We start from the raw sequence: 24,968 nt of genomic DNA on the forward strand, positions 1-24,968 counted from the left end.
TGTGTTCTGTGGATAATGTGCAAAATTTAGAAATAATGGAGAAAAATTATGCATTTCAAAATAGCTCAAAGCTGAAATGTTTACCCAGCTTCACAATGACGTATTTATTGTCATTACTGATATAATTCTCATACTATACTGCTTATCTGCTCTATACTTATACTTATTTTCTGTGCTGCTTTAAATTGTACTTTTGGATGTGATCCTGCGTCTTCTCAGCACATCTCATGGCCTCTGTACGTCGATCCTGTGCTTCTTGCAACTAAAAGAAGAAAAAATTTCTTTTAAATTACTGATAATCTAGCAAATCCGCCATCATCTGTTTTTGTGTCTTTCATCTGCATATCGTTTATGGCTACTTTTCTGTTGCAACAGCAGAGTTGAGTTGCTACAACAGACACCTTGTGAACCACAAAGCCTAAAATATTTACTATCTGGCCCTTTACAAGTTACTGACCTCTCCTCTAGTACTAAACCACAACATCATTCATGCTTTAAATTATATTTTATCAAATAAATACACAAATTTATAAATTGGCCAAATGGGGAAAGACATTTATATTTTTTATTCCATGCTCTATACCAACTATAATTTTAAATATCCACATATGTGAATGACCACAGCTCTTCCAGTGATTATGAACGTTCACACTACACACTACTGTTGGTGACAACCAGATGCTTCAGGGACTAGTGTGAGAGGCAGTATCTACACAGGAGCCAGAATGCGTGGGTCTGAGTCCCAATTCCACCAGTTATTTGCTGTATGTCCTTGAGCAAATTACTTAAATTTTCTGTGTCTCAGTTTCTCCAGCCATAAAATGAAGATAATAATAGCACTGACCTCACTGGGATGTCGGGAAGATTAAACTGGGGGGTATACATAATGTATTTAGAAAAGTATGTGGTACATAGTAAATGCTAAGTGTTTACAATTACTATCGCTGTATTTTATGTTCTAAACAATTGGATATTTTAGGCAGATGGCATGCCAACAGAAGTGGTCTCCTGTGCACTGAAATCATTCTCCATACCATTGAAATTGGCAGTAAATGGGAAGCATGAGGACCAGAATGTATGTGCCCAGTACTTCAAAAACTTTCACTGATTCCATTAACCAACCAGTACTTTTTCCCACTTATAATAATTTATAACTTAACTTCCTCTCTGTATTACTCAGTGGGCAGTGATCATGGATTAAGATGCAAATAGCACCTCCTGGATTGAGTGGTACATAACTTACATGACCATCAGAGGAAGGGTTAAGTCACTGGCATGGAAATATCACCCTATTGCTAAATCAAAGTTCTGAATCAATTCACTCCCAATGACTGTTTATGTCTAGAAAGTACTCGGATGAGAAAATTAAGGTTATGTGGTTTGGATATCGGAGAAGCTATCCACAGAGCTTTACAGTTGGTAAAATGCTGTAAATGTGAAAATCCCCAGTTCTGGCTGCATAATGAAGGAAGGCAAATTCAGATTTTTTTTTTTTCCAGAGTGAGGGAGAAAAAAAATGAGCATTTAATTGAACAATTCTCCTCTATTAGATTAAGAGCTTTTAATTTTATATTTAATTGCTTAAAATACATTTTAATAAAAGATTTGTTATATCAATATCTCCAAGAAGAAATTATTGGTATGGTATAAAGTACTTAATTGTATCCCAGCAACTGTTAAGCTAAAATATTTTTGATTTATGCAAGACAGGTACCATGCATATCAATAAATATTCCCTGTTAGACAAATTTATACTTAAGACAAGATTCTCTCTCATGAAAAAAATTAAAACAGTGTAAAACTAAGGGCTAAACTGTTCTTCACAGACTAGATGACAGGGTCAATGAGAGCTAGGATAGTCAGAAAGAGCTTCATGGAGAGGACTGGGGGCCAGGTCTAAATAAATGGAGGATTAGGCAGGAGGAAAAGAAACTGTAAAGACAGAAAGGACAGCATGAGTAAAGGCCAAGAAAAGGTGAAATCAGCCAATTAACTCAGAGGATAAAATCCAACAGCAGGGAAATAAAAATTATGTCCACACAGTAACTTGTAAATGAATGTTCACAGCAGCATTATTAACAGCCCAAAGGTGGAAATAACCCAAAGGCCCATCAACTGATGAATGGATAAATGGCTTAGTCACATAACGTGCTGTTCAACAGTAAACAGAAATGGAAGTACTGATATGCGCTATAACATGGATGAACCTCGAAAACGTTATGTCAAATGAGAAAAGCTAATCACAAAGGACCACATACTGTGTGATTCCATTTATATGAAACACCCAGAATAGGCACATCTGCAGAGACAGAAATTAGACTGGTGGTTGCTGGGGCTGAGGGAGATGTGGGCCATGGGTGATGGCTAAGGGATGCACGGTTTTCCTTTGCGGGTGATGGAGATGCTCTAAAATTGACTGTGGTGCCAAGTGCACGACTCTCTGAATATACAAGGAGAGACTGAACTACACATTTTAAATGGGTGAATTATACGATATGTGAATTATATCTCAATAATTTTCTTAAAAATACAATGGCAGGATCTAGATAATTTTCTTAATTTTCTATTTTGGGTGTACATACTATACACGATTTGAGTATCTCTACGCTTTTACAATATATCTAAAATGAAAAGAAAATGAAGGCAATGCCTAACTTCAACTGGTTTGTATAATGACCTTTCTGCACAAGTTATTCTGAAATCCATGAAATAAATATACACAGATACTATATCCATTCATGAAAGTGAAGATGAAAAATGACAATTTTATGGAACATTCCATTAAACATTATCCTCTGATTTTATCTGGCTTGCTTCATCATGGTAGTAGAGATATCACTAAAAAATACTGTTTAATAGAAAAAAAAAGTCTCTCAACTTCTGTGAGGAATCATGCACAATTCTCAACTTTCCTAAGGGTAAATATTGTAAGAAAAAATATATAATGCAAACGGCAGAATGAAAGTCAGAGTTTAAGAAACAAGTGCATTATAAAGATAACAAAATTGTAATAAATTTACTTGTAATGAAAATACAAAAGAAAGCCATCCACGAAAATTAGTGTCCTAAAACACGTTATCCTATACATTAAGTACTGACACGTTAAATTTCATACATACCTGACTTGTGACTTGACGTAATTTTTTCCTTAAATCCTGTGCCTCATCTTCTAAATTAGTACGATAACGTGACGTGACCTCCAGTGAAGCCTCTGACATAGATTGCTTTTTTAGGGTATCAGCCAGTTCTTGTTGAAGTTGTCTCACAAGTGCCTAATAAGATACTCTATCACTGATTTTATAACTTACCTTATTATTAAGTTATGTTAATAATAGATAACTCCAACATATGTACTTTGAAAACTATCACCACAGACATCAATTCGTCTCCTTCTTCTCGTATGTGCACCTTCCTGCTCACTGAATTTGGTTAAAGAAGGTGTTACCCTCTGGCCTTGTCGCTATTAAGTTATTTAGACAATGGATTCAGTCCCGCTATCCACTCCCTGTCCTTCCTGATCAATTTGCAGAGCTTGAGGACCTCCTCAAGTCTCAGAAAGAAATGGGTGTGTAGATGGCATGAGTGGTGGGAACATCTTCCCTCTTCTCTACTGCGGGCTTCGATTAACTTCAGAGATCCTCACATATTCAATCCAGTGCTCAATAGATTCCTATCTCAGAATTAAAATGAGGTCATTCCCATTTCAATTCCTAGAATTAAAATGAGACCTTCAGGGCCTCTGCTGCCTCCCTATGGCAGCCCCTATGACCCTGTCCCCCACTCTATTCCTGCTACTCATGAATCTGCCACCCCTCACTAGTCTGAAAATGGGAGTCCAATGCCAAATTAATAAGTCACAGAGAGCTACAATTCTCTTTGTATTGGACAAATTTATATCCAAATGATAGTAACTGAGCCTTGAAATGAGAATTATGAGCAAATTATTTGTAAAAATGTTCCAAGTAAATTATAAACAGAAGTGGGAAGATTAAATCAAGTATAGTTTTGCTAAAACTCACTACTTTAATCCCAAATTATAATTTAATGAAAAGTAGATGCCTTTAAAGAGTTGAGAGGTCATAAAAATACATGATTTGAGGCTGAACTATTTCCCAAATTAATTTAAATTGACATGAATAAAAATAAAATTATATCAACTAAAAAGTTACGACAAGCTACTGAAAGAAAAGGACTATGAGATATGGCATCAACACATCAGTTCATCTGGGAAATCTGGAATTGACTGTCAAGGTAATCCACACAACTGAATCTTAATTTCAAAATAATTCATTTTAGATCTGAGCGTTTCATTTATCTGCTTCATCATGATACTAAAATGTGGTGACATAAAGATTAAAATTATTATCTTAGCAGTAGAAGAGTAAATTACTAATACCTGTCTATACCCATTAACAATTTATAACTTAATCTCTTAAAATTTCATAGGTGACACGATGTCTCTACTCAAGTAAAGCACCTCTCAGGTCTAATTCTTTATTTGCTGGATACAAGGTATGCTTTTAGGCTGACTTACGGCCTATAGATTTATAGTCTATATATTTTTTATATTCAACTAGATTCAACATTTAGCCATAATCAAAATCACTTTGAATTTTCTTTCAGGAAGTCTGAGAATTATTTCTCTTCTTGGATACTTACTTCTCTTTCTGTTTTCTCATTTTCATACTGATACATTCTCTCTTTTAAATGATTACATTCGTTGATTAAATCCTTGTTTCTTTCCTCCAGCATCAGACCTTGTTTTTCACTTTCAGCTTGAAGTTTTTTCACAATATCCTGAAACTGGTCTTGGATGTTAATTACTGTCTTCTCTTTACTGTCGGCTTTGTTTTGTGCATCATCCAGTTGCTGTCTGAGCAACATGTTTTCACTCTGGAGTTGAGATAATCTCTCTTCTAAGGATTCCTGCTTTCCAATGTATTTATTCACTTTGCCTTGTTCGCTTTGATACATGTGTTCAATTTCCTTCTTTTGACACTGTGCTTGGCTTAAGTCTCTCTGTACACGTTCTAACACCAAAGTCTTTTCTCTGAGAGCATCTCTCGTGTGATGGAGCTCGGTTTCTAGGCTATTGAATTTACTTTCAGCTTTAGAAAGTTGCTGGGAAAGCATCTCGTTGTTATCGTTCAGGTTAGACACATCAAAATTCATTTTGTCCTGCAAGCGTAACCACTCATCTCTTGCTCTCTGGAAGGCAAGTTCCAGGTCTCTTTTTGATGTCTGACTTTGATGGTGATCATGTATGGCAGTAGCCAGTCTAGAACGGTAGGATTCCACTTCTGTTTCCAGTCTTTCTTTGCTTTGTTTTTCATTCTCCAGCTTAGAGTTTAGCATTGTATTCTCAGCTGTCAGAACATTAAGCTGTCCAGTATATTGGAATATTGTCTTTGTTAATGTTTCCTCATTCAGTTTTATTGTCTTTTGAAGATCATTATTCTTTTCTTTTACAATTTCAATATCCTCAAAATATTTCTTTTCCTTTTCCTGGTTCTGACATTTTATTGTGTCTATTTCCAGTCTTAGCATGGCAATTTCATCCTGCAACATGTGGTTTTTATGTAACAGATCTTTTCCTTTTTCAGGACTATGGGACACCTAAGTGAAACAAAGGAGATTTTTAGCTAGTACTCAATAAATTGACATTTCATGATTTCCTCTGAAAGACTAACCTATATGTTTATACAATGAAAAGACTGCAATAAGTGGATATCCAACTGGAAAAAATAGGTTGGATACAAACCTCAGACTTCTTACAAGCAGAAATCTTCAAAAGTTCAAAAATTTAATTGAAGACAATGAATCCATGAAAGCAAAAAAGAAACCACAAGAGAATTCTTAAGAAGCTCAGAATTGGAAAGGCCTTTCTCTAAATTATAACAAACCCAGAAGGCTTAAAATAAAAGATTAATAAATCTGACTACACTTAAAAATTGCATCTGATGTGACATATTTATACAATGGAATACTACTCAGCCATAAAAAAGAATGAAATAATGCCATTTGCAGCAACATGGATGGACCTAGAGACTATCATACTAAGTGGAGTAAGCCAGACAGAAAAGACAAACATCATATGATATTGCTTATACATGGAATCTAAAAAAATGATACAAATGAACTTATTTACAAACAGAAAGAGACTCACAGACATAGAAAACAAATTTATGGTTACTAAAGGGGAAAGAGGGGGAGGGATTCATTAGGAGGTTGGGATTAATATATACACACTACTATATAAAAAACAGATAACCAACAATGACCTACTGTGTAGCACAGGGAACTACACTCAATATTTGGAAAAAGAATCTATAAAGGTATATATATATATATATAAACTGAATCACTGTGCTGTATACCTGAAACTAACACAATATTGTAAATCAACTATACTTCAATAAAAAATAAAATAAAATACCACCCACTATCTTAAAAAAAATTACATCTGCTATCTAACCTATACAGCTACCCCATAGTAAAAGCCTTAGCTCTGTATATATTTTGACAGATTAAATTTCCTAAAAAATTTTTTTTCCTGAAAATATTCCATAAATATTCTGTTTCTAATATTTTTATAGTCAGTTACAAGAATTACATCTACTGATAACTGTACTAAGCACTTCTACAAATATCAATTAACTCATTTAGCTATGACAGTCCTGGAAGTGAGGAAGTTAAAAATACAAGCAAGCTGCAGGCTTTTCCCCAGGTCTTCTGACTTTACTATGAGTCCTCTTACACCAAACCACAGCTAGTTCTCTAGTACAAACATATAAATACAAAATAAACCTTATATTTCACTAATGGTGCATACACTAGTGGTAAATAAGGTAAAATTTATAGCGATCTTAGAAAATCATGAGATTATTCGCTGCTGCAATAACTTTCATTCTCTCTTCATAATGCTTAAAATAGTAAGGTAGGGGGAAATACAATGAACTGTTTCACTAAAAATAAAATACTTAATAAATTATCACTAAATAAATATTATGGCATATCTATCACTATTTTCAAAAGTTCCTTGTACTGAAATAGGACACTACATGGAGCAAAGTGTTAATTTTCTCACAAGTAGAAGAATGACATCCAAAATACGGTCTCTGAACTGGCTATACCTTTCCTCCTTACCATCAGTGGAAGGGATAAACTAACCTCTCTATTAATCTATCAAGGAAGTGAAATCACTGCCAAAAACCATAATGTTGTTTTGTTTGTTTGTTTTGGGGGTTTCTTTTTTTGTTTGTTTTTATAAACTTTTATAAGTTTATTCTAAGGAAATAATTTTTTTAAGTGCTCAAAGATGTTTTTACAACTAATACTGCAGCTTTTACGATACTGAAAAATTGTAAGTGATGTGAAAATGTCATTGACGGGGTACTGGTTAAAGACATGACAGTGAAACCAAGAACAGACTCTGATTTAGACACTGAAAATGATGAGGTGCATAGTGATTGACATGTTCACTCCAAAGCAGAGGGCACGAACGTATTCAGTGCTGGGATTTGGTCGGGTAGTGTGGTCGATGGTGGAGCACACATGGTCTTCCCTGCCTAAACCACCATCAGGGTGCAGACTTTTCTAGATGGTAGCAATAGTTTTGAGATTATGAAAAGTTCATCAGTTCCTATGGAAAATATTAAAAGCCTCTCCTTGGATGAGGCTACTGTATGTCACTGCTTGACTGTTGCAGACAAATGGATTTGAATTAAAAATACTACTTGAGGGACTTCCCTGGTGGCACAGTGGTTGAGAATCTGCCTGCCATTGCAGGGGACACGGGTTCGAGCCCTGGTCTGGGAGGATCCCACATGCCGCGGAGCAACTAGGCCCGTGAGCCACAACTGCTGAGCCTGCGCGTCTGGAGCCTGTGCTCCGCAACAAGAGAGGCCGCGGTGGTGAGAGGCCCGCGCACCGCGATGAAGAGTGGCCCCCGCTTGCTACAACTGGAGAAAGCCCTCGCACAGAAACGAAGACCCAACACAGCCAAAAAAAAAAAAAACTCTAGAGGCCAGCTTTCTTTCTCCCTTTCTTTCTAAAAAAAAAAAAAAACAAAACTTGAATTAAATTTAATCAAATATAATTCAATTATGTTTGAATTAAAAATATTAAATATCCAATGGACGAGAAACATCATCCCCCCCAAAATATACTTAAATAGGTTTTAAATATCCTCTATACTGTCTATGATGTATAGTATTGGTTTTTAAAATATATACATATACAGATACATACACACAAATATTTGAAAATGATTAAAGAAAATACCTCAGAATTCATTTCCTTATTAGTCATTTCTATCTCCTTTTGTTTGGCAAGGTGATTGGTCAGGATTCCATCTTGCAAAATTCTGGCATTCTGTTCTCGAGAAAGCTGCCTCTGAGTGTCATTTCGCTCTTCTACAACCTGGAGACACATTTCATGAGGTTTTTGGTCTCATACCATTAAAAAAAAAAAGTCAAAAGCTTAAGAGCAGAATTAAAAAAAAAAAAAAAAACTGTTAAAAGGAAGTAGCCTTTTTAAATAAGCACAAGGATGTTTATCCCACATGAATAACTCAGATTTTAATTTAAATGACTGCCAAACTTATCACAGAGCAAAAATACAGGGAGATATAGTATTGTGAAAGAAAATCTTTTTACAAAGCATTTAACTAGTTCCATCACAGTCTCAAGGCAATTTAGCCTGTATTTTAACATAAAAAAGCCAAAATTAACACATGGTTTGGAATTAAGAATATTACTTTCGAATGGACCAAAAATGCCAATCATTATGTTAATGATTAAGCTCAATTTACCTTCCATTCCTCCATTCAGAAAACATACACAGAGCATGTATTAGAAGCTAAGAATGGCATGAAATTAATAATTTAAGCTATAAATGTCATAGTTCATATTTAGGATGAGATAACACTTTTTATTTGTTTTAAACCTAAATAATATATATTAAATCAAAGAGATATTATAAATAATACTGATGAAATAGTGTTAGAAATTTGAAATTTTCACCAAAGATTAACTTACCTGATTCAGATTATTTCTCACAGTCCTCAGTTCCATGTCTAGCGCTCTGAGAGTGAGTTCAAGTTGTTGTTTCATTTCAACTTCTTTACTATATTGCTCTTCTTTTCTTCTTAACTGCTCCCTAATTTTTTCATATAACATGTCAGCATTTCTTCTCTTCTCTTCTTCTTGTTTTAGGGTGAATCTGCAGTTAAATATGCTTACCTTAAAATGTGTTTTGTTAGAAAATAAAAAGTTCATTTTATGATCTGTCTCTTCACCCGTTGATTTAGTATCCTAATGAAATTTCTGTTCTCCAGTTTTTTTTTTCCTTTCTAGGTCTCATATTTTTAATTCCTCACTTCAATCTCTTCATAAAGATATATACACTTGAAAGGTAGCACTGAAAAAACATTCTGCCACTTAAGTAAGTTTTAGTCAAGAGTAACTCTGGTGAATAGTGTAGGAAAGAAATTTTGAAATTATTCAGTGAAGTTAGGTCGAAAATTACCCTGTTTTCCACACTGTCATAATTACTCCTCCTTTAGGACAGATAATTTAGTTACTAATTAAAAAGAGAAGCTACTGTTTAGAAACAAGTTTATAAGATCACTAGAAATAAAATTTCAACTTCATAAAATACTACAGGTACCCCTAAATGACTTACAGTGCCAGATAAAATCTGCAGATGTCTTTTACAGAACATATATCTTCAGACACTGTAATCCAAGACTAGGCTAGGGAGTCTAATATCTGTTGCACCACACTTTTTATGTTTCTTCTTTTGCAACATTTTCAACTTGTTGATTATTATCTATTTAATAAATCATTTTAAATCCCGTAAGGCAGGATCCATATTAATTAATTAAACAATAAAGAGTATTTTGTGCTTTCAGCACAAACCTTTGAACTAATTTTATCTCTGTATGAAAGAGAAATTGAATAAACTAATCAGTAATCACCTTCCATTTTTACCTTTTATTTCATCCATGCATATGTTAAGAATAAAACTGCATAATTTTTTTTAAATTTTGTCTTGAGAAAAATGGCCATTTCATACTTCTGTGGGTGGGAGTGTAAAGTAATATAAACTTTCTGGAGAACAATTTAGACATATGGATCAAAGACCTTTTTTAAAAGTTCTCATACTTTAACCAAATAACACAATATTAAAGAATTTATTCAAAATAAATAATCAGAAATGTAGAAATGAATTTATAGAAGAGACATTCCTTATAGCATTAAATATAATACAGAAAAATGAAAAACAACTGAAATTCAATTTGTTAAAAAAATAATGACCATAATTCAAAAAGACACAAGCACCCCAATGTTCATTGCAGCACTGTTTACAATAGCCAGGTCATGGAAGCAACATAAATGCCCATCGACAGACGAATGGATAAAGAAGATGTAGCACGTATATACAATGGAATATTACTCAGCCATAGAAAGGAACGAAATTGGTTCATTTGTAGAGATGTGGATGGACTTAGAAACTATCATACAGAGTGAAGTAAGTCAGAAAGAGAAAAACAAATATCATATAGTAACGCATATATGTGGAATCTAGAAAAATGGTACAGGTGAACTGGTTTGCAAGGCAGAAATAGAGACACAGATGTAGAGAACAAACGTATGGACACCAAGGGGGGAAAGCGGGGGTGGGGGATGAACTGGGAGCTTGGGATTGACATGTATACACTAATATGTATAAAATGGGTAACTAATAAGAACCTGCTGTATAAAATAATAAATAAAATTTTTAAAAAAAAAGAGATTACAAAAAAAAAAAAATGAGGCTTCTGTATGGAGGACTTCTGTATGGCCATGAAAATGATGATTTGGAAATATATACATTAAATTATTAGTAGAAGTATTCACTGTTAAGAACTTGCTGTATTATTTCCAAGAATTTCACACTCTACAATACTAATGGAGTTTTCTCCCCTGTAAAATCCCAGCAGGTAAGTTAGCAATTATAAAACTTCCCATAGTATTAAAGTAAATACCCATCTGTAGTATTACAGTAAATAAAAACAGTTCAAATATTTCTTTAAAACCAAGATGTTCAATACCTCAAGCTGCAGAGCTCTTGTTCCCACTCCACTTTTTGATGCTCTAACTGTGATTTCATTTCTTTTGTTTCTGATAGCTCCTTTTGTAGCCCACTAACCTTACTTTCCATTTTTTTATTTTTTCCTGTAAGTAGTTCACAGTGATTTTTTTTAAGTTCTATTAATCTTTCATATGAAAGAACTGCATCCTGAATTTTCAATAAGCTAACAGAATCTGCATTAGGAAGAAAACAAAGATAGAAATAAAATATATGAGTAATTTTTGTGTATAAAGCACTGTGCATTTTCACCTTCACTCATCCATACATTGAACAAATACATTTTTTTTTTTTTGGCCATGCCGCACAGCGTGAGGGATCTTAATTAATTCCCTGACCAGGAATTCAAGTGGCTAAATATACAATGCCCTAAAGAGGTGGAGGAAAGAGATAGAAAAAAAATATTTGAAGAAAAGAATGGCCAACAACTTTCTAAACTTAATGAAAACTACAATCCCACAGATCCAGGAGGATCTGGCAAGGAGAGAAGAAGTGGAAGTAAACTCTTTTGTAATATTCTTACCCTATATATGATGTGGTACAATATTACTTGAAGGTGGACTGTGATAACCCTAAGTAAAACACTGTAAACCCTAAAGCAACTACTAAAATAGCGAAACAAAAGAGTTACAGTTAATAAACCAAAAAAACAAAAAAGAAATAAAACTACACCATAAAAATTACTCGATTAATCTAAAAGACGGCAGAAAAAGAAAAGGGGAACAAAGAACAGATGGGACAAACAGAAATCAAACAGCATAATGACAGATTCAAACCTACTATATCAATAATCACATTAAGTGAAAATGGTCTGAAAACCTCAATTAAAAAGCAGATTGTCAGGGACTTCACTGGTGGCGCAGTGGTCAAGAATCCACCTGCCAATGCAGGGACACAGGTTCGAGCCCTGGTCCTCCCACATGTCATGGAGCAACTAAACCCGTGCGCCACAACTACTGAGCCCACGTGCCACAATTACTGAAGCCCTTGGGCCTACAGCCTGTGCTCCACAGCAAGAGAAGCCACCGCAATGAGAAGCCTGCGCACCACAACGAAGAGTAGCCCCCACTTGCCGCAACTGGAGAAAGCCCGTGCACAGCAATGAAGACCCAATGCAGCCAAAAATAAATAAATTAATTAATTAATTTTTTTAAAAAAAAGCAGATTGTCAGACTGGATCAAAAAGCAAGACCAAACTGTATGCCACCTATAAGAAATGCACTTTAAACATACAGACATAAATTTGTAATAAGGTAAGAAATAAGATATACCACACTAACATGTGACAAAACAAAGCTAAGCTAGAGTGGCTATATTAATACCAAACAAAGTAGACTTCAGAGCAAAAAACATTACCAGCAATAAACAAGGTCATTTCATAATGATAAGAGTGTCAATTAATAAGAAGCATAACAGGGCTTCCCTGGTGGCGCATTGGTTGAGAATCTGCCTGCTAATGCAGGGGACATGGGTTCGAGCCCTGGTCTGGGAAGATCCCACATGCCGCGGAGCAACTGGGCCCGTGAGCCACAACTACTGAGCCTGCGCGTCTGGAGCCTGCGCTCCGCAACAAGAGAGGCCGCGATAGTGAGAGGCCCGCGCACCGCGATGAAGAGTGGCCCCCACTTGCCGCAACTAGAGAAAGCCCTCGCACAGAAACGAAGACCCAACACAGCCATAAAATAATAAATAAAAATAAATAAATAAAGGGAAAAAGATGGTTCAATTTAAAAAAATAAAATAAAATAAGAAGCATAACAACCCTAAACGTTTATGCACCTAATAACTTCAAAATATATAAAGCAAAACTTGAGAGAAATGCAAAGAAAAATAGACAAATCCACAATTACAGTCTGAGATTTCAATACCCCTCAATGAATAAGTGACAGAAAGAGCAGGCAGAAAATCAGCAAGGATACTGTAGACTTGAACACCACCATTCTTTTCAAGTAGCCATGGAATACTTACCAAAAAAAGACTATATTCTGGCTTATAAAATAAAGGAGTAAGTCAAAAGGATTTAAGCCATACAAAGTATGTTCTCTGACCACAAAGCAATCAAATTGGAAATCAAGAACAAAAATATTTCTGGAAAATACTCCAATATTTGAAAACTAAATAACACACATCTAAATAACCCTTGGATTAAAGAGGTAATGAAAAGAGGAATTACAAAGTATTTTGAACTGAATGAAAATGAAAACATAATATATTACAATTTGTAGAATGCTGCTTACTTGCATGAAAATTTATAGCATTGCATGTCTATATTAGAAAAGAAGGTCTCAAATCAATGACCTTGGCTTCCAACATAAAAATCCAGAAAAAGAGCAAATTAGGGGACTTCCCCAATGGTTCAGTGGTTAAGGATCTGCCTTCCAATCCAGGGGATGCAGGTTTGATCCCTGGTCGGGGAACTAAAACCCCACATGCAGTGGGGCAACTAAGCCCGCCCGCTGCAACTACTGAACACGCAAGCCACAACTAGAGAGCCAGCATGCCGCAACTACAGAGCCCACACACGCTGGAGCCCACACCCCATTTGGAGTGTCACAAATACTAAGCCCACACACCACAACTAGAGAGAGAAGCCCACACGCTGCAACGAAAGATCTCGTGTGCCACAACTAAGACCCAACGCAGCCAAAAATAAAATAAAATAAAATAAATATTTTTTAAAAAAGAGCAAAGTAAACCCAAAGCAAGCAGAAGAAAGGAAATAAAAAACATCGAAGAAAAAAATCAATGAGAAAAAAACAAAACAAACGAAACAAAAAAGACATGGAAAAATCAATGAGGGACTCCCCTGGTGGCACAATAGTTAAGAATCCACCTGCCAATGCAAGGGACACGGGTTTGATCCCTGGTCCGGGAAGATCCCACATGTTGCAGAGCAATTAAGCCTGTGTGCCAAAACTACTGAGCCTGCATTCTAGCGCCCGCAAGCCACAACTACTGAGTCCGCATGCCACAACTACTGAAGCCCATGCACCTAGAACCCGTGCTCCACAACAAGAGAAGCCACAGCAATGAGAAGCCCACACACTGAACGAAGAGTAGCCCCCGCTCGCCTCAACTAGAGAAAGCCTGCGCACAGCAACGAAGACCTAACACAGCCAAAAATAAATAAATAAATAAATAAATTTTTTTAAAAATCAGTGAAACCAAATATGTTCAGAAGATGAATAAAAGTGATAAACCTCTAGCCAGGCTGATAATGAAAAAAAAAAAAAGAGAGAGAAGGCACAAATTACTAATTTCACAGAAATGAGTAATGAGAAATTACTACAGATTCTATAGATATTAAAAGACTAACAGAGTAATATTATGAACATTATGTAAATAAATTTGACAACTCAGATTAAGTGGGTAAATTCCTTGAAAGAGGGAAATTACCAAAGCTCAATCAAGAAAGAACAAATAAACTAAATAGTCCTATATCTAAAAAAGAAACTAAAGTCCTTGTTAAAGACCTTCCCACAAAGAAAATTCCAGGCCCAAATGGCTACACTGGTGAATTCTACCAAATATTACAACAGTATACACAAAAAGGCTTTATATTTATGCCATGGTCCTACCTTTACAGTCCATGCCAAGTTGTTCAATTAGCAACATGGAATTCTTATAATTAGAGTAAAGCATCTGGCAATCCTCAAAAGCTGTTTCAGATGACTGAGTTAAGTCATCAAGGTCATCCATAGAATTAATTTGCTCTTTGACCTACAAATAAAAAATACTATTTCACGATGTCCCCAAAATATTTATAAAATATACTAAGTGTACAGAGGTGATAAATATCTCTTTATTAAAGCAAAAACACAGATACTTCTTAAAAGAACAGATTTTTATCAAAGGGATAACTTTATCAACAGTGTTTCTAAATTATTTTTTCAAAGTAAATGTCTCTACAACAAAGGAAGATTTTCTATTTTTCCACTATACCTTTTACAAAGTAATTTTTTACTACAGGATAATATTTTTTATAATTAATTTTTTACTATACCTTGTTCTTTTCGTTAGATGTTTCCTTTGCAGCCCTAAAAAAACAAATGATTCTTTTCAGGCAAATATTAAATACTTAGAATACAAAGAATACCTAAATCTATTGTTTTTTTACATAAAATCTTTGCATTGGTAATTAATTTTCTATAAAAGAGATTAAACAATAAATAGAAAGAGTAACATTAAAGGACAAAGAAAATATACCATAATAATATTAACAAAGCATTAAATTAGATCAAGCTGACAATCAAAGGAAAAGGAAAAAACATAATGTTACCTGCATTATTTGATAGGAAGAAATATATCAGGGTTTTTTGTTAGTGTCATTTTCAATAAAAATTAATTTTATGGCACTAAAACCTATTTGGAAAGTATTAAGTCCTTATATGAAAGAAACCCTTTTTTAATAATCATGATATTAGCTTTTTGAGGACTTACTATGTAACTGCTATGCATTATTATAAGCACCTTACATGTCTTAAAGGCATTTTAATCCTCACAACAATTCTGGGAGAGAGGTAATACATTAGGTCCTTTACACAGGAAGAAATGGAGCACAGAAAGGCTAAGTAACTTGCCCAAGCCCATACAGCAGATCAGCAGCAGACCCAGAATTCAAACCCAGGAAATCTGGCTTCAACACTTGTGTTTCACAATATGATGAGAAGGTAATATTTATTTTCAGGTGTTTTTAAGTAATATGATAGCAAACGAATCTGTATTATTATTCCATGTCTAGTTATAACTATAAATAATAATTTCTGAATCTTAGACATTTTTTAAAAATAAAAAGACTTTAGACCTAGGCAATATTGGAATTCTATTTTCAATAAAGATTTGCTTTTTGTAAAGAAATTCATCAACAGGCATTCATTCACCCATTCAGCTGTTTATTCATGCATTCAACATATACTTACTGAGCGCACAATACGTGTTAATGACACTTTTGGTACAGGAAGCATGACTTTTGTAATTTAGAACTTTATAATCCAAAAGTAATAATCTGTGATAGATTGTTACTAGTTTTTTTTCCTATCGAATATAAACAAAATCTTACCCTTTTCCCTGGAATCTAAACCACTGTGAAGTTAACATAATCTGTTTTAGAGTACCTTACAAAACCATAGCCACTCATGATGATACTGTCATCTAGAATTATCAAGGAATGATTAAATCCTATTCAGTATGGCCTAAATGTTTGTAAATTTATGATTATATAATTTTTAAAAATCTATGTATGATAGAATAACTTTTAAGTAATCATCTGCATATTCAATTATATAAGAATATTACACCTCAAAATCAATGAACAAGCCCTTACCATAAAACTATATGTGAATAGAAGTATTATGTACATTTAGTTTACTATAATATTTTAAAGATAATGTAATACAATCAATAAGCTTTCTAATATTGGACATGCAAACAAGATTAAACTGAATAAACGCATCCTCTACTGGCTCATTTCCAACAGCATACAAACATACTCTAAAAACTCCCATCTTAACATAAAAAGAGAAAGGAAACTCCCTTGAACTCCACATTCCTCTTCAGTTACCATCCAGTTCTCTATTGCCTTTCCCAGTAAATATTCCCTAAGGAGCCGTTTACACTTATTCACTACAGTCCAGCTTCCATGGGGAGTATTTATTGAAACTACTTCTGGTCAAAGCCACTCGTCCTCATCTTAAACTTTCAGCAGCGTTAGTCTGGTATAGTTGAGAATTCCATGTCGTGGCCTGTACACTATATTATGCTGTTCTATTTCCAGAAAATGTATTCAGTGCTAATATTTCTTGACCTAAAAATAAAGAATTTGTAGATTTTACCTGCCATCATCCTGATCTACTCCACTTAAACTGCTGTCATCATTCATGTGTAGCAGACCACCAATCAGTGAATCATTCTTCTCAAACATTGGTGTAATCACACATTCTTTTGATGTCCATTTTTCATTTTCATTTTTCTTTACTTCCTTCATATGCACGCCAGGACCGCTACTTTAAAAAATCCATAAAAAAGCCAATGTTTTCTAATAATTCTACTGATAAAGAATAAAAAACCAATTTTTGTAAAATTCCAACTCTTACCCATCATAAGTCATTTATTAGTTCACAAAACTGTTATGAAGTACCAACCATATGTAAGCAAATACAAATTCTTGCTTCAAAGACAGATATACAATTATGATACAATGTGATATGTAAGAGTTGACATATGAAAGTTATAAGTGAACACAGGAAAGCTTTACAGAAGAGGTGAAATAAACAGAGGAGGTCTTGAGGAAAAGAAAAGGGAGAAAATCATTCTACTTGGTGATTAGAATGTGAGCACAAAGATTAGGCACATGGCATCTAGGTGTTTCCTAGGAACTTGGAAGGAAAAGTACAAAATACATGGAAGGAAGCAGAGAGATGAGTCTGGAAAGACATTCTGAAGAACCTCAAGTGCTACACTGAAAAGCTGAAGTTCACTACCTAAAAGTAATGACTCTTAGACATGGGAGTAATAATTAGATTTCTACTATATTTTTTTGTTTTGTTTTGATATATAATAATGTTTAATTTACATGATTTTTAAAAATAACATGAGGTACATATAACATGAAAGAAGAACTCAAGGAAATATCTTGGGGGGAAAATTTACTTTTAAACACCCACATGTTGGGGTCATGTCAGCATCAGGGCTGAAAAATAGGTACCTCATAGTATTCCTCCACCACCAGCAACAATTTGGCATCTATTCATGGACAAAAGTGGCCTTGTGGGAGTTGCAGGATCCAGCACCATACACCAAGGGACCTGGGAAGAGTCCTGCCCACCCAAGTGGTAACAGACATACAGACCACATCCCAGCTGTGGACCCTGCATGGCCCATGAACTGGCTCTAGCCACTCTTAGCAACGTCCAGGGAACCCCTGGAAAACACTGTCTTAGACAATCACCCACAGACGAGAGAGCCTTTGTGGAAATCCAGGTTTCCAGCAGAGAAGTGCCAGCATACCACTGGAACAAAAAAATGCAAGTTGGGATACATTGGAGAGGGCAGTTATTAAAGACTGGAAGAGGTGACTGCTACTTCAAATGCACAGACAGCAATGCAAAACTTCAAGTAACATGAAAAAAATCAAGAAAACATGACGCTACCAAAAGATCACAATAATTTTCCAGTAACAAATCCCAAAGACATGGAGATCTGCAATCTACCTGATAGAGAATTCAAAATAGTAGTTTTAAGGAAACTCAGTGAGCTACAAGAAAACACAGAAAGACAACCCAACAAAATCAGGAAAGTAATACACAAACAAGATGAGGAGTTTAACAAAGAGATAGAAATAATAAAAAAGAACCAAATGGAAAATTTGGAGCTGAAGAATACAATGAATGAAAGGAAAAATGCAATAAAGAGCACTGACAGCAGAATGGATCAAACAGAAGAAAGAATCTGTGAGTTAAGAGATAGGAGCTTTGAAATTATCCAATCAGAGGAGAATAAAGAAAAAAAGAATGAAAAAGTGGGAAGAAAGCCTACATGAATTACCAGATACCATCAAAAGAAATAATTCATAAATCATTGCAGTTCCGGAAAGAGAAGATAGGGAGAAGGTGGCAGAAAGCTTATTTAAAGAAAAAATGGTTGACAACTTCCTAAACCTGGGGAGAGATTTGGATATCCAAGTTCCTAAAGCTCATAGGTCACCAAACAAACTCAACTTAAAGAAATCCTCGCCAGGAGACATTATAACAAAACTGTCAAAAATCAAAGACAAAGAGAGAGTCTTAAAAGCAGCAAAAGTAAAGAGGCTTGTAAATTATAAGGGAACCCCCATAAGTCTATCAATGGATTTCAAGAGAGTAGGATGACATATTCAAAGTGCTAAAAGAAAAAAACTGCCAACCAAGAATACTCTATCCAGAAAAGTTGTCTTTCAGAAATGAAGGAGAGATAAAGACTTTCCCAAACAAACCAAAGCTGAGGGAGGTCATCACCACTAGACCTGCCTCACAAGAAATGCTGAAAGGAGTCTTCAAGCTGAAATCAAAGGACGCTAATCAGTAACATAAAATATATTTAAATATACAACACACTGGTAAAGGTAAGTATACAGTCAAATCCAGAATACTCTAATACTGTAATACGGTGGTGTGTTAACCAATTAACTCTAGTATTAAGGTTAAAGGAAAAGAGTATTAAAAATAACTATAACCCTAGTAAAATATAAAATTTGTTAATCATGAACACTAGCTCAAATGAGCACTTGTTTTATCGGAAAATAACAATTATCTATTGTTAAATACTGACATAGGCTTACCTATCAGAATCTTCATTCTCCATAGTAGGAAACTGCTGGTTATTAGTTTTTCTGCTCTTTCTCTGTTGAATTAATCCACTATCATCAGCATCATATATGTTTTCTGATACTTCCATTCCACTACTTTTGTGCTTCTTCTTTTCTTCTTCAACCTTTAATGAAAGTTTGACACTACATATAATTGTTATTACTTTATTCATTATAAAGACCTTTTCATTTTCATTAATTACTTGACTCAGAGTTTGCCCCAGTTTTAAGCAATAAAAATATTTTTGTGCTTAAATTTTTTTAATTACAAGTCATTGAAATTTTTGTAAATTCTGCTTCTGTTTGAGGAAAAGAAATAAAATTTTAAAAATTTCAAAAAGGACTTTCTTAATGTTGTGCAGCTATTCACATCCACTCTTCCCCGTCTGATGGCAGAGATAGAGAAATAAAGAGACAAAGACACAAAATTTGTCCTCTTTGGTCTGTACCACCTGGATTTTGCATTAAACAGCCAAATTTAGAGGATGTGACACCTTGGTAACAAAAAGGAAGCATTCAGTAACAAAAAGGAAACATTCTTCTTTCTGCACTGAAGCTATTCTTCCCCCACTGCCTTTTACAATTCTTTTTTCATTTGGATCCTGGGGATATCAAAAAAGTGATGGTGTTCACTAAAATATATGAACCAAAGTTTACCAAAAAACAGGAGTAGAGTGAAATTGATGAATTGTTAGTGTGGAATTCTGGAAAATGAGTAATGCCTCCCAATTTCACATTCAATAACCATGAAATCTTATAGCTAAAGGGTATAGAAGTAATTATCTACTTTAGCCTCACTATTTACCAATAACGGGAATAAAACCAAGAAAGGTTCAATGATTTGTCCAAAGCCCCTAAAGTGGCATTTCCTAGCATCTCATGGCACCAAAAGAGATGATACAATTCTGTAACCCTGAATCTGATAAATTACCAAATGAATTCATCAAATTAATCAGATAAGTTAAAAGTGTGACTTTGGCAAAGTAATTTAATGCCTCAGTTGGGGGTAGGGCTCATCTCTTTTTCTTTTAAAGGAGAATATAGATTTTTGTCTATCTTTAAAACTCAGTCAATGCACCTCTTACACAAAAGAGCAAACAAACAAATTAAAAAATCTATTACTGGAAGGAAAGAAAAAACTCACCGCACGTCAAAACTCAGTTTTCTCCTTTGGAGATAAATACTGAATTTTTTTTGCTGAGGGTTTATACTACCTATATGATAAAATCATACATGTCAAAACTTACCATATTTTATTAAACAACATAATGTAAAGGTCTGACTCAACAGAAACATCTGAGAGTGGTGATTAAAGAATATGTGGGAGTACATGTATTTGTTATTAAAAATATCTTGAAGTGGCCATGTTGGAATTCTAAGTGCCAAGGGATTGAGTAAAGCAGAGAAGATTGCACACACTAAAGCACAATAAAGAGATTAGTTTAGCAGGAATATGTGTTTATGTCCCTTCTTTCAGTCACTGCTTTCTTCCCATACTATAGAAGTGTAATTTATATTTAAAACCCAGTAGATTAAAAAAAACCCCAAAACCCTAGCTTATTATATTTCTTAAGCAATTTCCTTTGTGCTTATTCTGGCTCAGAAGGTCACATGGTATGTAGCTAAATTAGTTTCCCAGTCCATATGAAAGACTGACAGAGAGAGACTTAGGTTGATTAAGGAACAAAAACCATGAAAATAGTTTCCTATTATTTAGATGGCAGAAGTAATCTATTTCTACACAATCACCTATTTAGCTGACCCCATTTTATTCATAAGTGGAAAATCAGAATGGATCAGATCATTGATAAAGAGAAAGAACAAAGTAGCAGCAAATGAACCTCTACCTCTTTTTGAAGTCGAATTTTCTCTTTTTCCAAAGCCAGGAACTCTACTTGTAACATGCCTATCTCATTCTTAAACCTTTGCATATCTTGCTGTAATTCTTCATTTAGATACACTTTGGATGTTCTGTTACTATTCAGTGGAGAAGAACTCCCATTTTCTAATTCAGGTCCCATGCTTTTATAGTTATTAGCACTGCAATTATCTGCAAGCAATGGCTTCTGGAAGCAGTCTTGTATTGGTTTGGTTTTCTTATAAGTATTTGTAACAGCAGAAATATCACTTTTTATTTGAATCATGTGTTTCATTTCATTGGAGCGGGCAAGCCATAAATCAAAAAGTCTTTTGGGATCACTAGATTGAGGTATACATCTGATGTCTAATTTCCAATTAGTGGTATTTTGGTTCATATTTTGTAACATTTGCATATCAAACTCTTGGTCTTCTTGCACTTCAAATGTAACTACTGGGTCTCTTACTTTTTTATTTTCTGTATCATTATAAAAAATCTCATTTTTGTTAAAAACATGTTCAGTGTCTGGTTTATCACTTTCATAGTCTAATTTATTTTCATTTAAATAAAGCTGTGAAGATGACTGGCAAGCATGTCCCCAGGACCCAGAGGTTAAATAAGATGGAAAAACATTTTCAAGATTGGGTTCTTTTTGTTCAGGAAATGCTTGGAATGCTAGAGAGATAGATACTCCAAATGCATCTTTTGCCTCACAGTCAGGTATATTATATGTCAAATTAGAAGGTATTTCCTTTATGTTTGCTCCTTCTTTAGGGTTATCATGTAGTGGCTCTTCCTCAGGACAAACAGTAATTTTGTATTTTTCACAAATTTCACCAAACTTCTGCTTTAACTCATTTGTGATGAGTTTTAAGTTATTTTTCCACTCTAATTTGCCTTGTTTGATCCACATTTCCTCATACTTTTGCACACAAGGAAGTCCTGAACATACAGATATGTCCTCTCTATCACATTCCTTATTCATTTCTGGTTCTTGAGGCATTTTTTGCAGATGCAAAAGTGGAAGATTAATTGGCTTGATTTGATTTTCAGATGTCTTTTCTGTCAGGGTACATGTTTGTAAAATAACTTTATCCTTAAGTAATCAAGTACGGACAAAGAAAAATTAGAAAATAAAATTTAACCGTTAAACTTCTTAATCTATGTTTAGCTACTCACAAATCACTGGATTACAACTAAGAAGTGAAAAATAACTTGCCTTAGCCTAAAACAGGAGAAAAACATGAACTCACAAACCCAATTTTGTCACTGTTTGTTTGAACTAAATAATTTGTATATGTTAAATCTACCAAAAATGAATTAGGAGATGATTTTTAATGTTACAAAGGCTTCCTTACTTAAAAATACTTCACCTCACCTTACCTTAAAGAGTCCCTATGTGCACGTAAGGATTTTTTTTTAAGGACTAGTAACTGGAGAATAGACAAACCTTAAATTACTAGGAGCCAAAATCAATTAACACCAATCAGAAAGAGGAACAAATTCCTAAATTTTAATGCAAATTATATACTATGATAGTATTATACATTGATATAATACCTGCTTTCATTCAGTTTTATTATATTCTAATATCCACTAATGAAAGTGGATAAAACATTGTTTAATAATATTTACTGGTTTCCTACCCTGAAATGAAATAAATTAGAAAGTTATTGTTTGTACCCTAACAACAAAGGTCCAATTCTGGAAGGTTTGATTCCTTAATAGGCAATTGGGTTGATTGTATGACCCCTTCTCTCCCTCAATGCAGATCCTTAGGTCGATTATATAGAGATCACAAGACAGAATAAATCTTTAATCTTGGCATTAGTGACTGGCAATTTGAAACTGCAAATTTTGAACAGCTGGGAATGATTTCTCCTTCCATGACTCTAACTCACGGACCATCATTGATATATTGTTCATAATTTCAACTGCTTAATCATACGATTCAGTATTTGATTATCACCTTCTTTATCATGTAAGGAAGAAGCAAACAATATTCAGGAAATTTTTTTGCCTCAATTCCAAGGACAAAGTTTAACTATAAATTATAATAGATTCTAACAATATTTTAAGCTTTGTAATTAAAGCACTATAAAAACAAAATATTAAATTATTATCTATCGATTCTAAGAGGTTAATTTTGAAAGGTAATTTCATTTGAACTCTGTTATGTTGTTAAAGCATAGAAAACAATATTGAGCCAGAAATTTACATTTACATTTTTACATACCTGTGAGTGGTTATTTTCACTTCCATCAAGCCTTTCTTGTGCTTCCTCCGAAGTTATTTCTAAGTCTAGTTCTGCTGACAAATCTATATGTTTAGTTAAAATTAACTACTTAGAACACTTAGATAAAAGACATAATCTTTATAAAAATAGATTTAAAAAATTTTATCAAATGACAATTTAAATTAAGCTTAATCTTTAGCTGAATATTTACTTCTTTAAGAAATACTTCTAATTACCTAAAACTTCAACAAACCATCTGGGAAATACCAGATATCACCAGGTTACAGGCACACAAACATCTCAAAGATTCATTTACAAATTCATCCACCAAACATCAATGAACAGAACAATCAAAAACCAAACAAAATTTAAAAATACAGAACATATAAAGTCCCAATACACTCTGTTCTCTACTTCATAATAGTACCTATTTAACAACACCCCAAACTTCAACTGCAACGTTATTCATGGTTTCCAAAATTACTGTTACTTTTCATGCTTTTATCAGTTCCTTAATCTGAAATGTTTTCCTCTACTCTTCTGACAAATTTCTTTTCATCTTTTAAGACTCAGCCTGCTTTGTGAAGTCCTCCTTGATTACAGCTCTCTTTCCCCAAATAGGTATCTCTTTCCTAGTAGCTACCTTAGTACTTTATAGATTTTTCTAGTGTATCTTTATCACCTGAACTGTAAATTATTTCTTCACGTCTATCCTCTTTGCTCCTAGACTGTAGAGGACAAGTTCTTGAAATCATCTTTGTATAAAGTCTTTTTTTACTCAATAATTATTTATTGAGTTCCTGCTCAGTACTAAACATTGCAGTTTAAAGAAGAATGTAGATAAAAGGTGTCAGGGATGGCTTTTCTAGAGATAATGCCTGAGCTGAGACTTACACAGTGAGGTCAGTCAGATTCAAGGGAATAGAGGGCAGGAAAGGGAGAGAGCATGGAAAGCTGTAGCAAGACAGGGAGAGAAGCATACATAAAACAGGGTGAATATTTGTCTAAAATACAGGGATAGGTAAGAGAGCATCACCAGCAGTTCAGAATTCCAGAGCAAAGGACAGAAAAAAGGGCTAGAGAGGGAGAGTCAGGTAGAAGTTAGATTATGAAAGCCTCATGTCATTCTAAGATGGCTGGACATTAATATGCTTTAAAGAGTGGTTCACGATCACTGGTGCATTTGAGATAGATCACTCTAAATGCTGCGGGAGGGAAGAATTTGAAGGCCATACAAATAAACAGAGGGAGATGAATTTGATGGCATTATAATGCAAAAAAAAGATGATGCAGGCCTACACTGAGGGACTGTTTCCAGAAATATTTAGGATATAAAATTACCAGGACCCAGCATAGAATACATCTTTATTAAATGAATAAATGCACGAATCCTGGGTCCC

The 24,968-nt window shown here is 34.3% G+C and overlaps 1 protein-coding gene across 5 annotated transcripts in view; it reads right to left on the reverse strand.

Moving 5' to 3' along the window:
* ANKRD26 (ankyrin repeat domain containing 26) overlaps positions 1–24,968 on the reverse strand; it is a 107,885-nt gene that overhangs the window by 24,086 nt on the left and 58,831 nt on the right. For 2 of the 5 annotated variants that reach the window (XM_082385176.1, XM_082385174.1), the window contains 12 exons: positions 23,569–23,651; positions 21,322–22,428; positions 19,448–19,599; positions 16,965–17,135; positions 15,137–15,170; positions 14,712–14,853; positions 11,096–11,309; positions 9,039–9,222; positions 8,284–8,421; positions 4,660–5,616; positions 3,120–3,272; positions 192–262 (listed from right to left, as the gene is read on the reverse strand). In XM_082385176.1, coding sequence (XP_082241302.1) covers positions 192–262; positions 3,120–3,272; positions 4,660–5,616; positions 8,284–8,421; positions 9,039–9,222; positions 11,096–11,309; positions 14,712–14,853; positions 15,137–15,170; positions 16,965–17,135; positions 19,448–19,599; positions 21,322–22,428; positions 23,569–23,651 — 3,406 coding nt within the window. The remainder of the gene's footprint in view (positions 1–191; positions 263–3,119; positions 3,273–4,659; positions 5,617–8,283; positions 8,422–9,038; positions 9,223–11,095; positions 11,310–14,711; positions 14,854–15,136; positions 15,171–16,964; positions 17,136–19,447; positions 19,600–21,321; positions 22,429–23,568; positions 23,652–24,968) is intronic. The other 3 variants (XM_082385177.1, XM_082385178.1, XM_082385175.1) reach the window with 2 other exon arrangements.

Source organism: Balaenoptera borealis (genome assembly GCF_965194805.1).
Source record: "Balaenoptera borealis genome assembly, chromosome: 3".
NCBI classification, from domain to species: domain Eukaryota; kingdom Metazoa; phylum Chordata; class Mammalia; order Artiodactyla; family Balaenopteridae; genus Balaenoptera; species Balaenoptera borealis.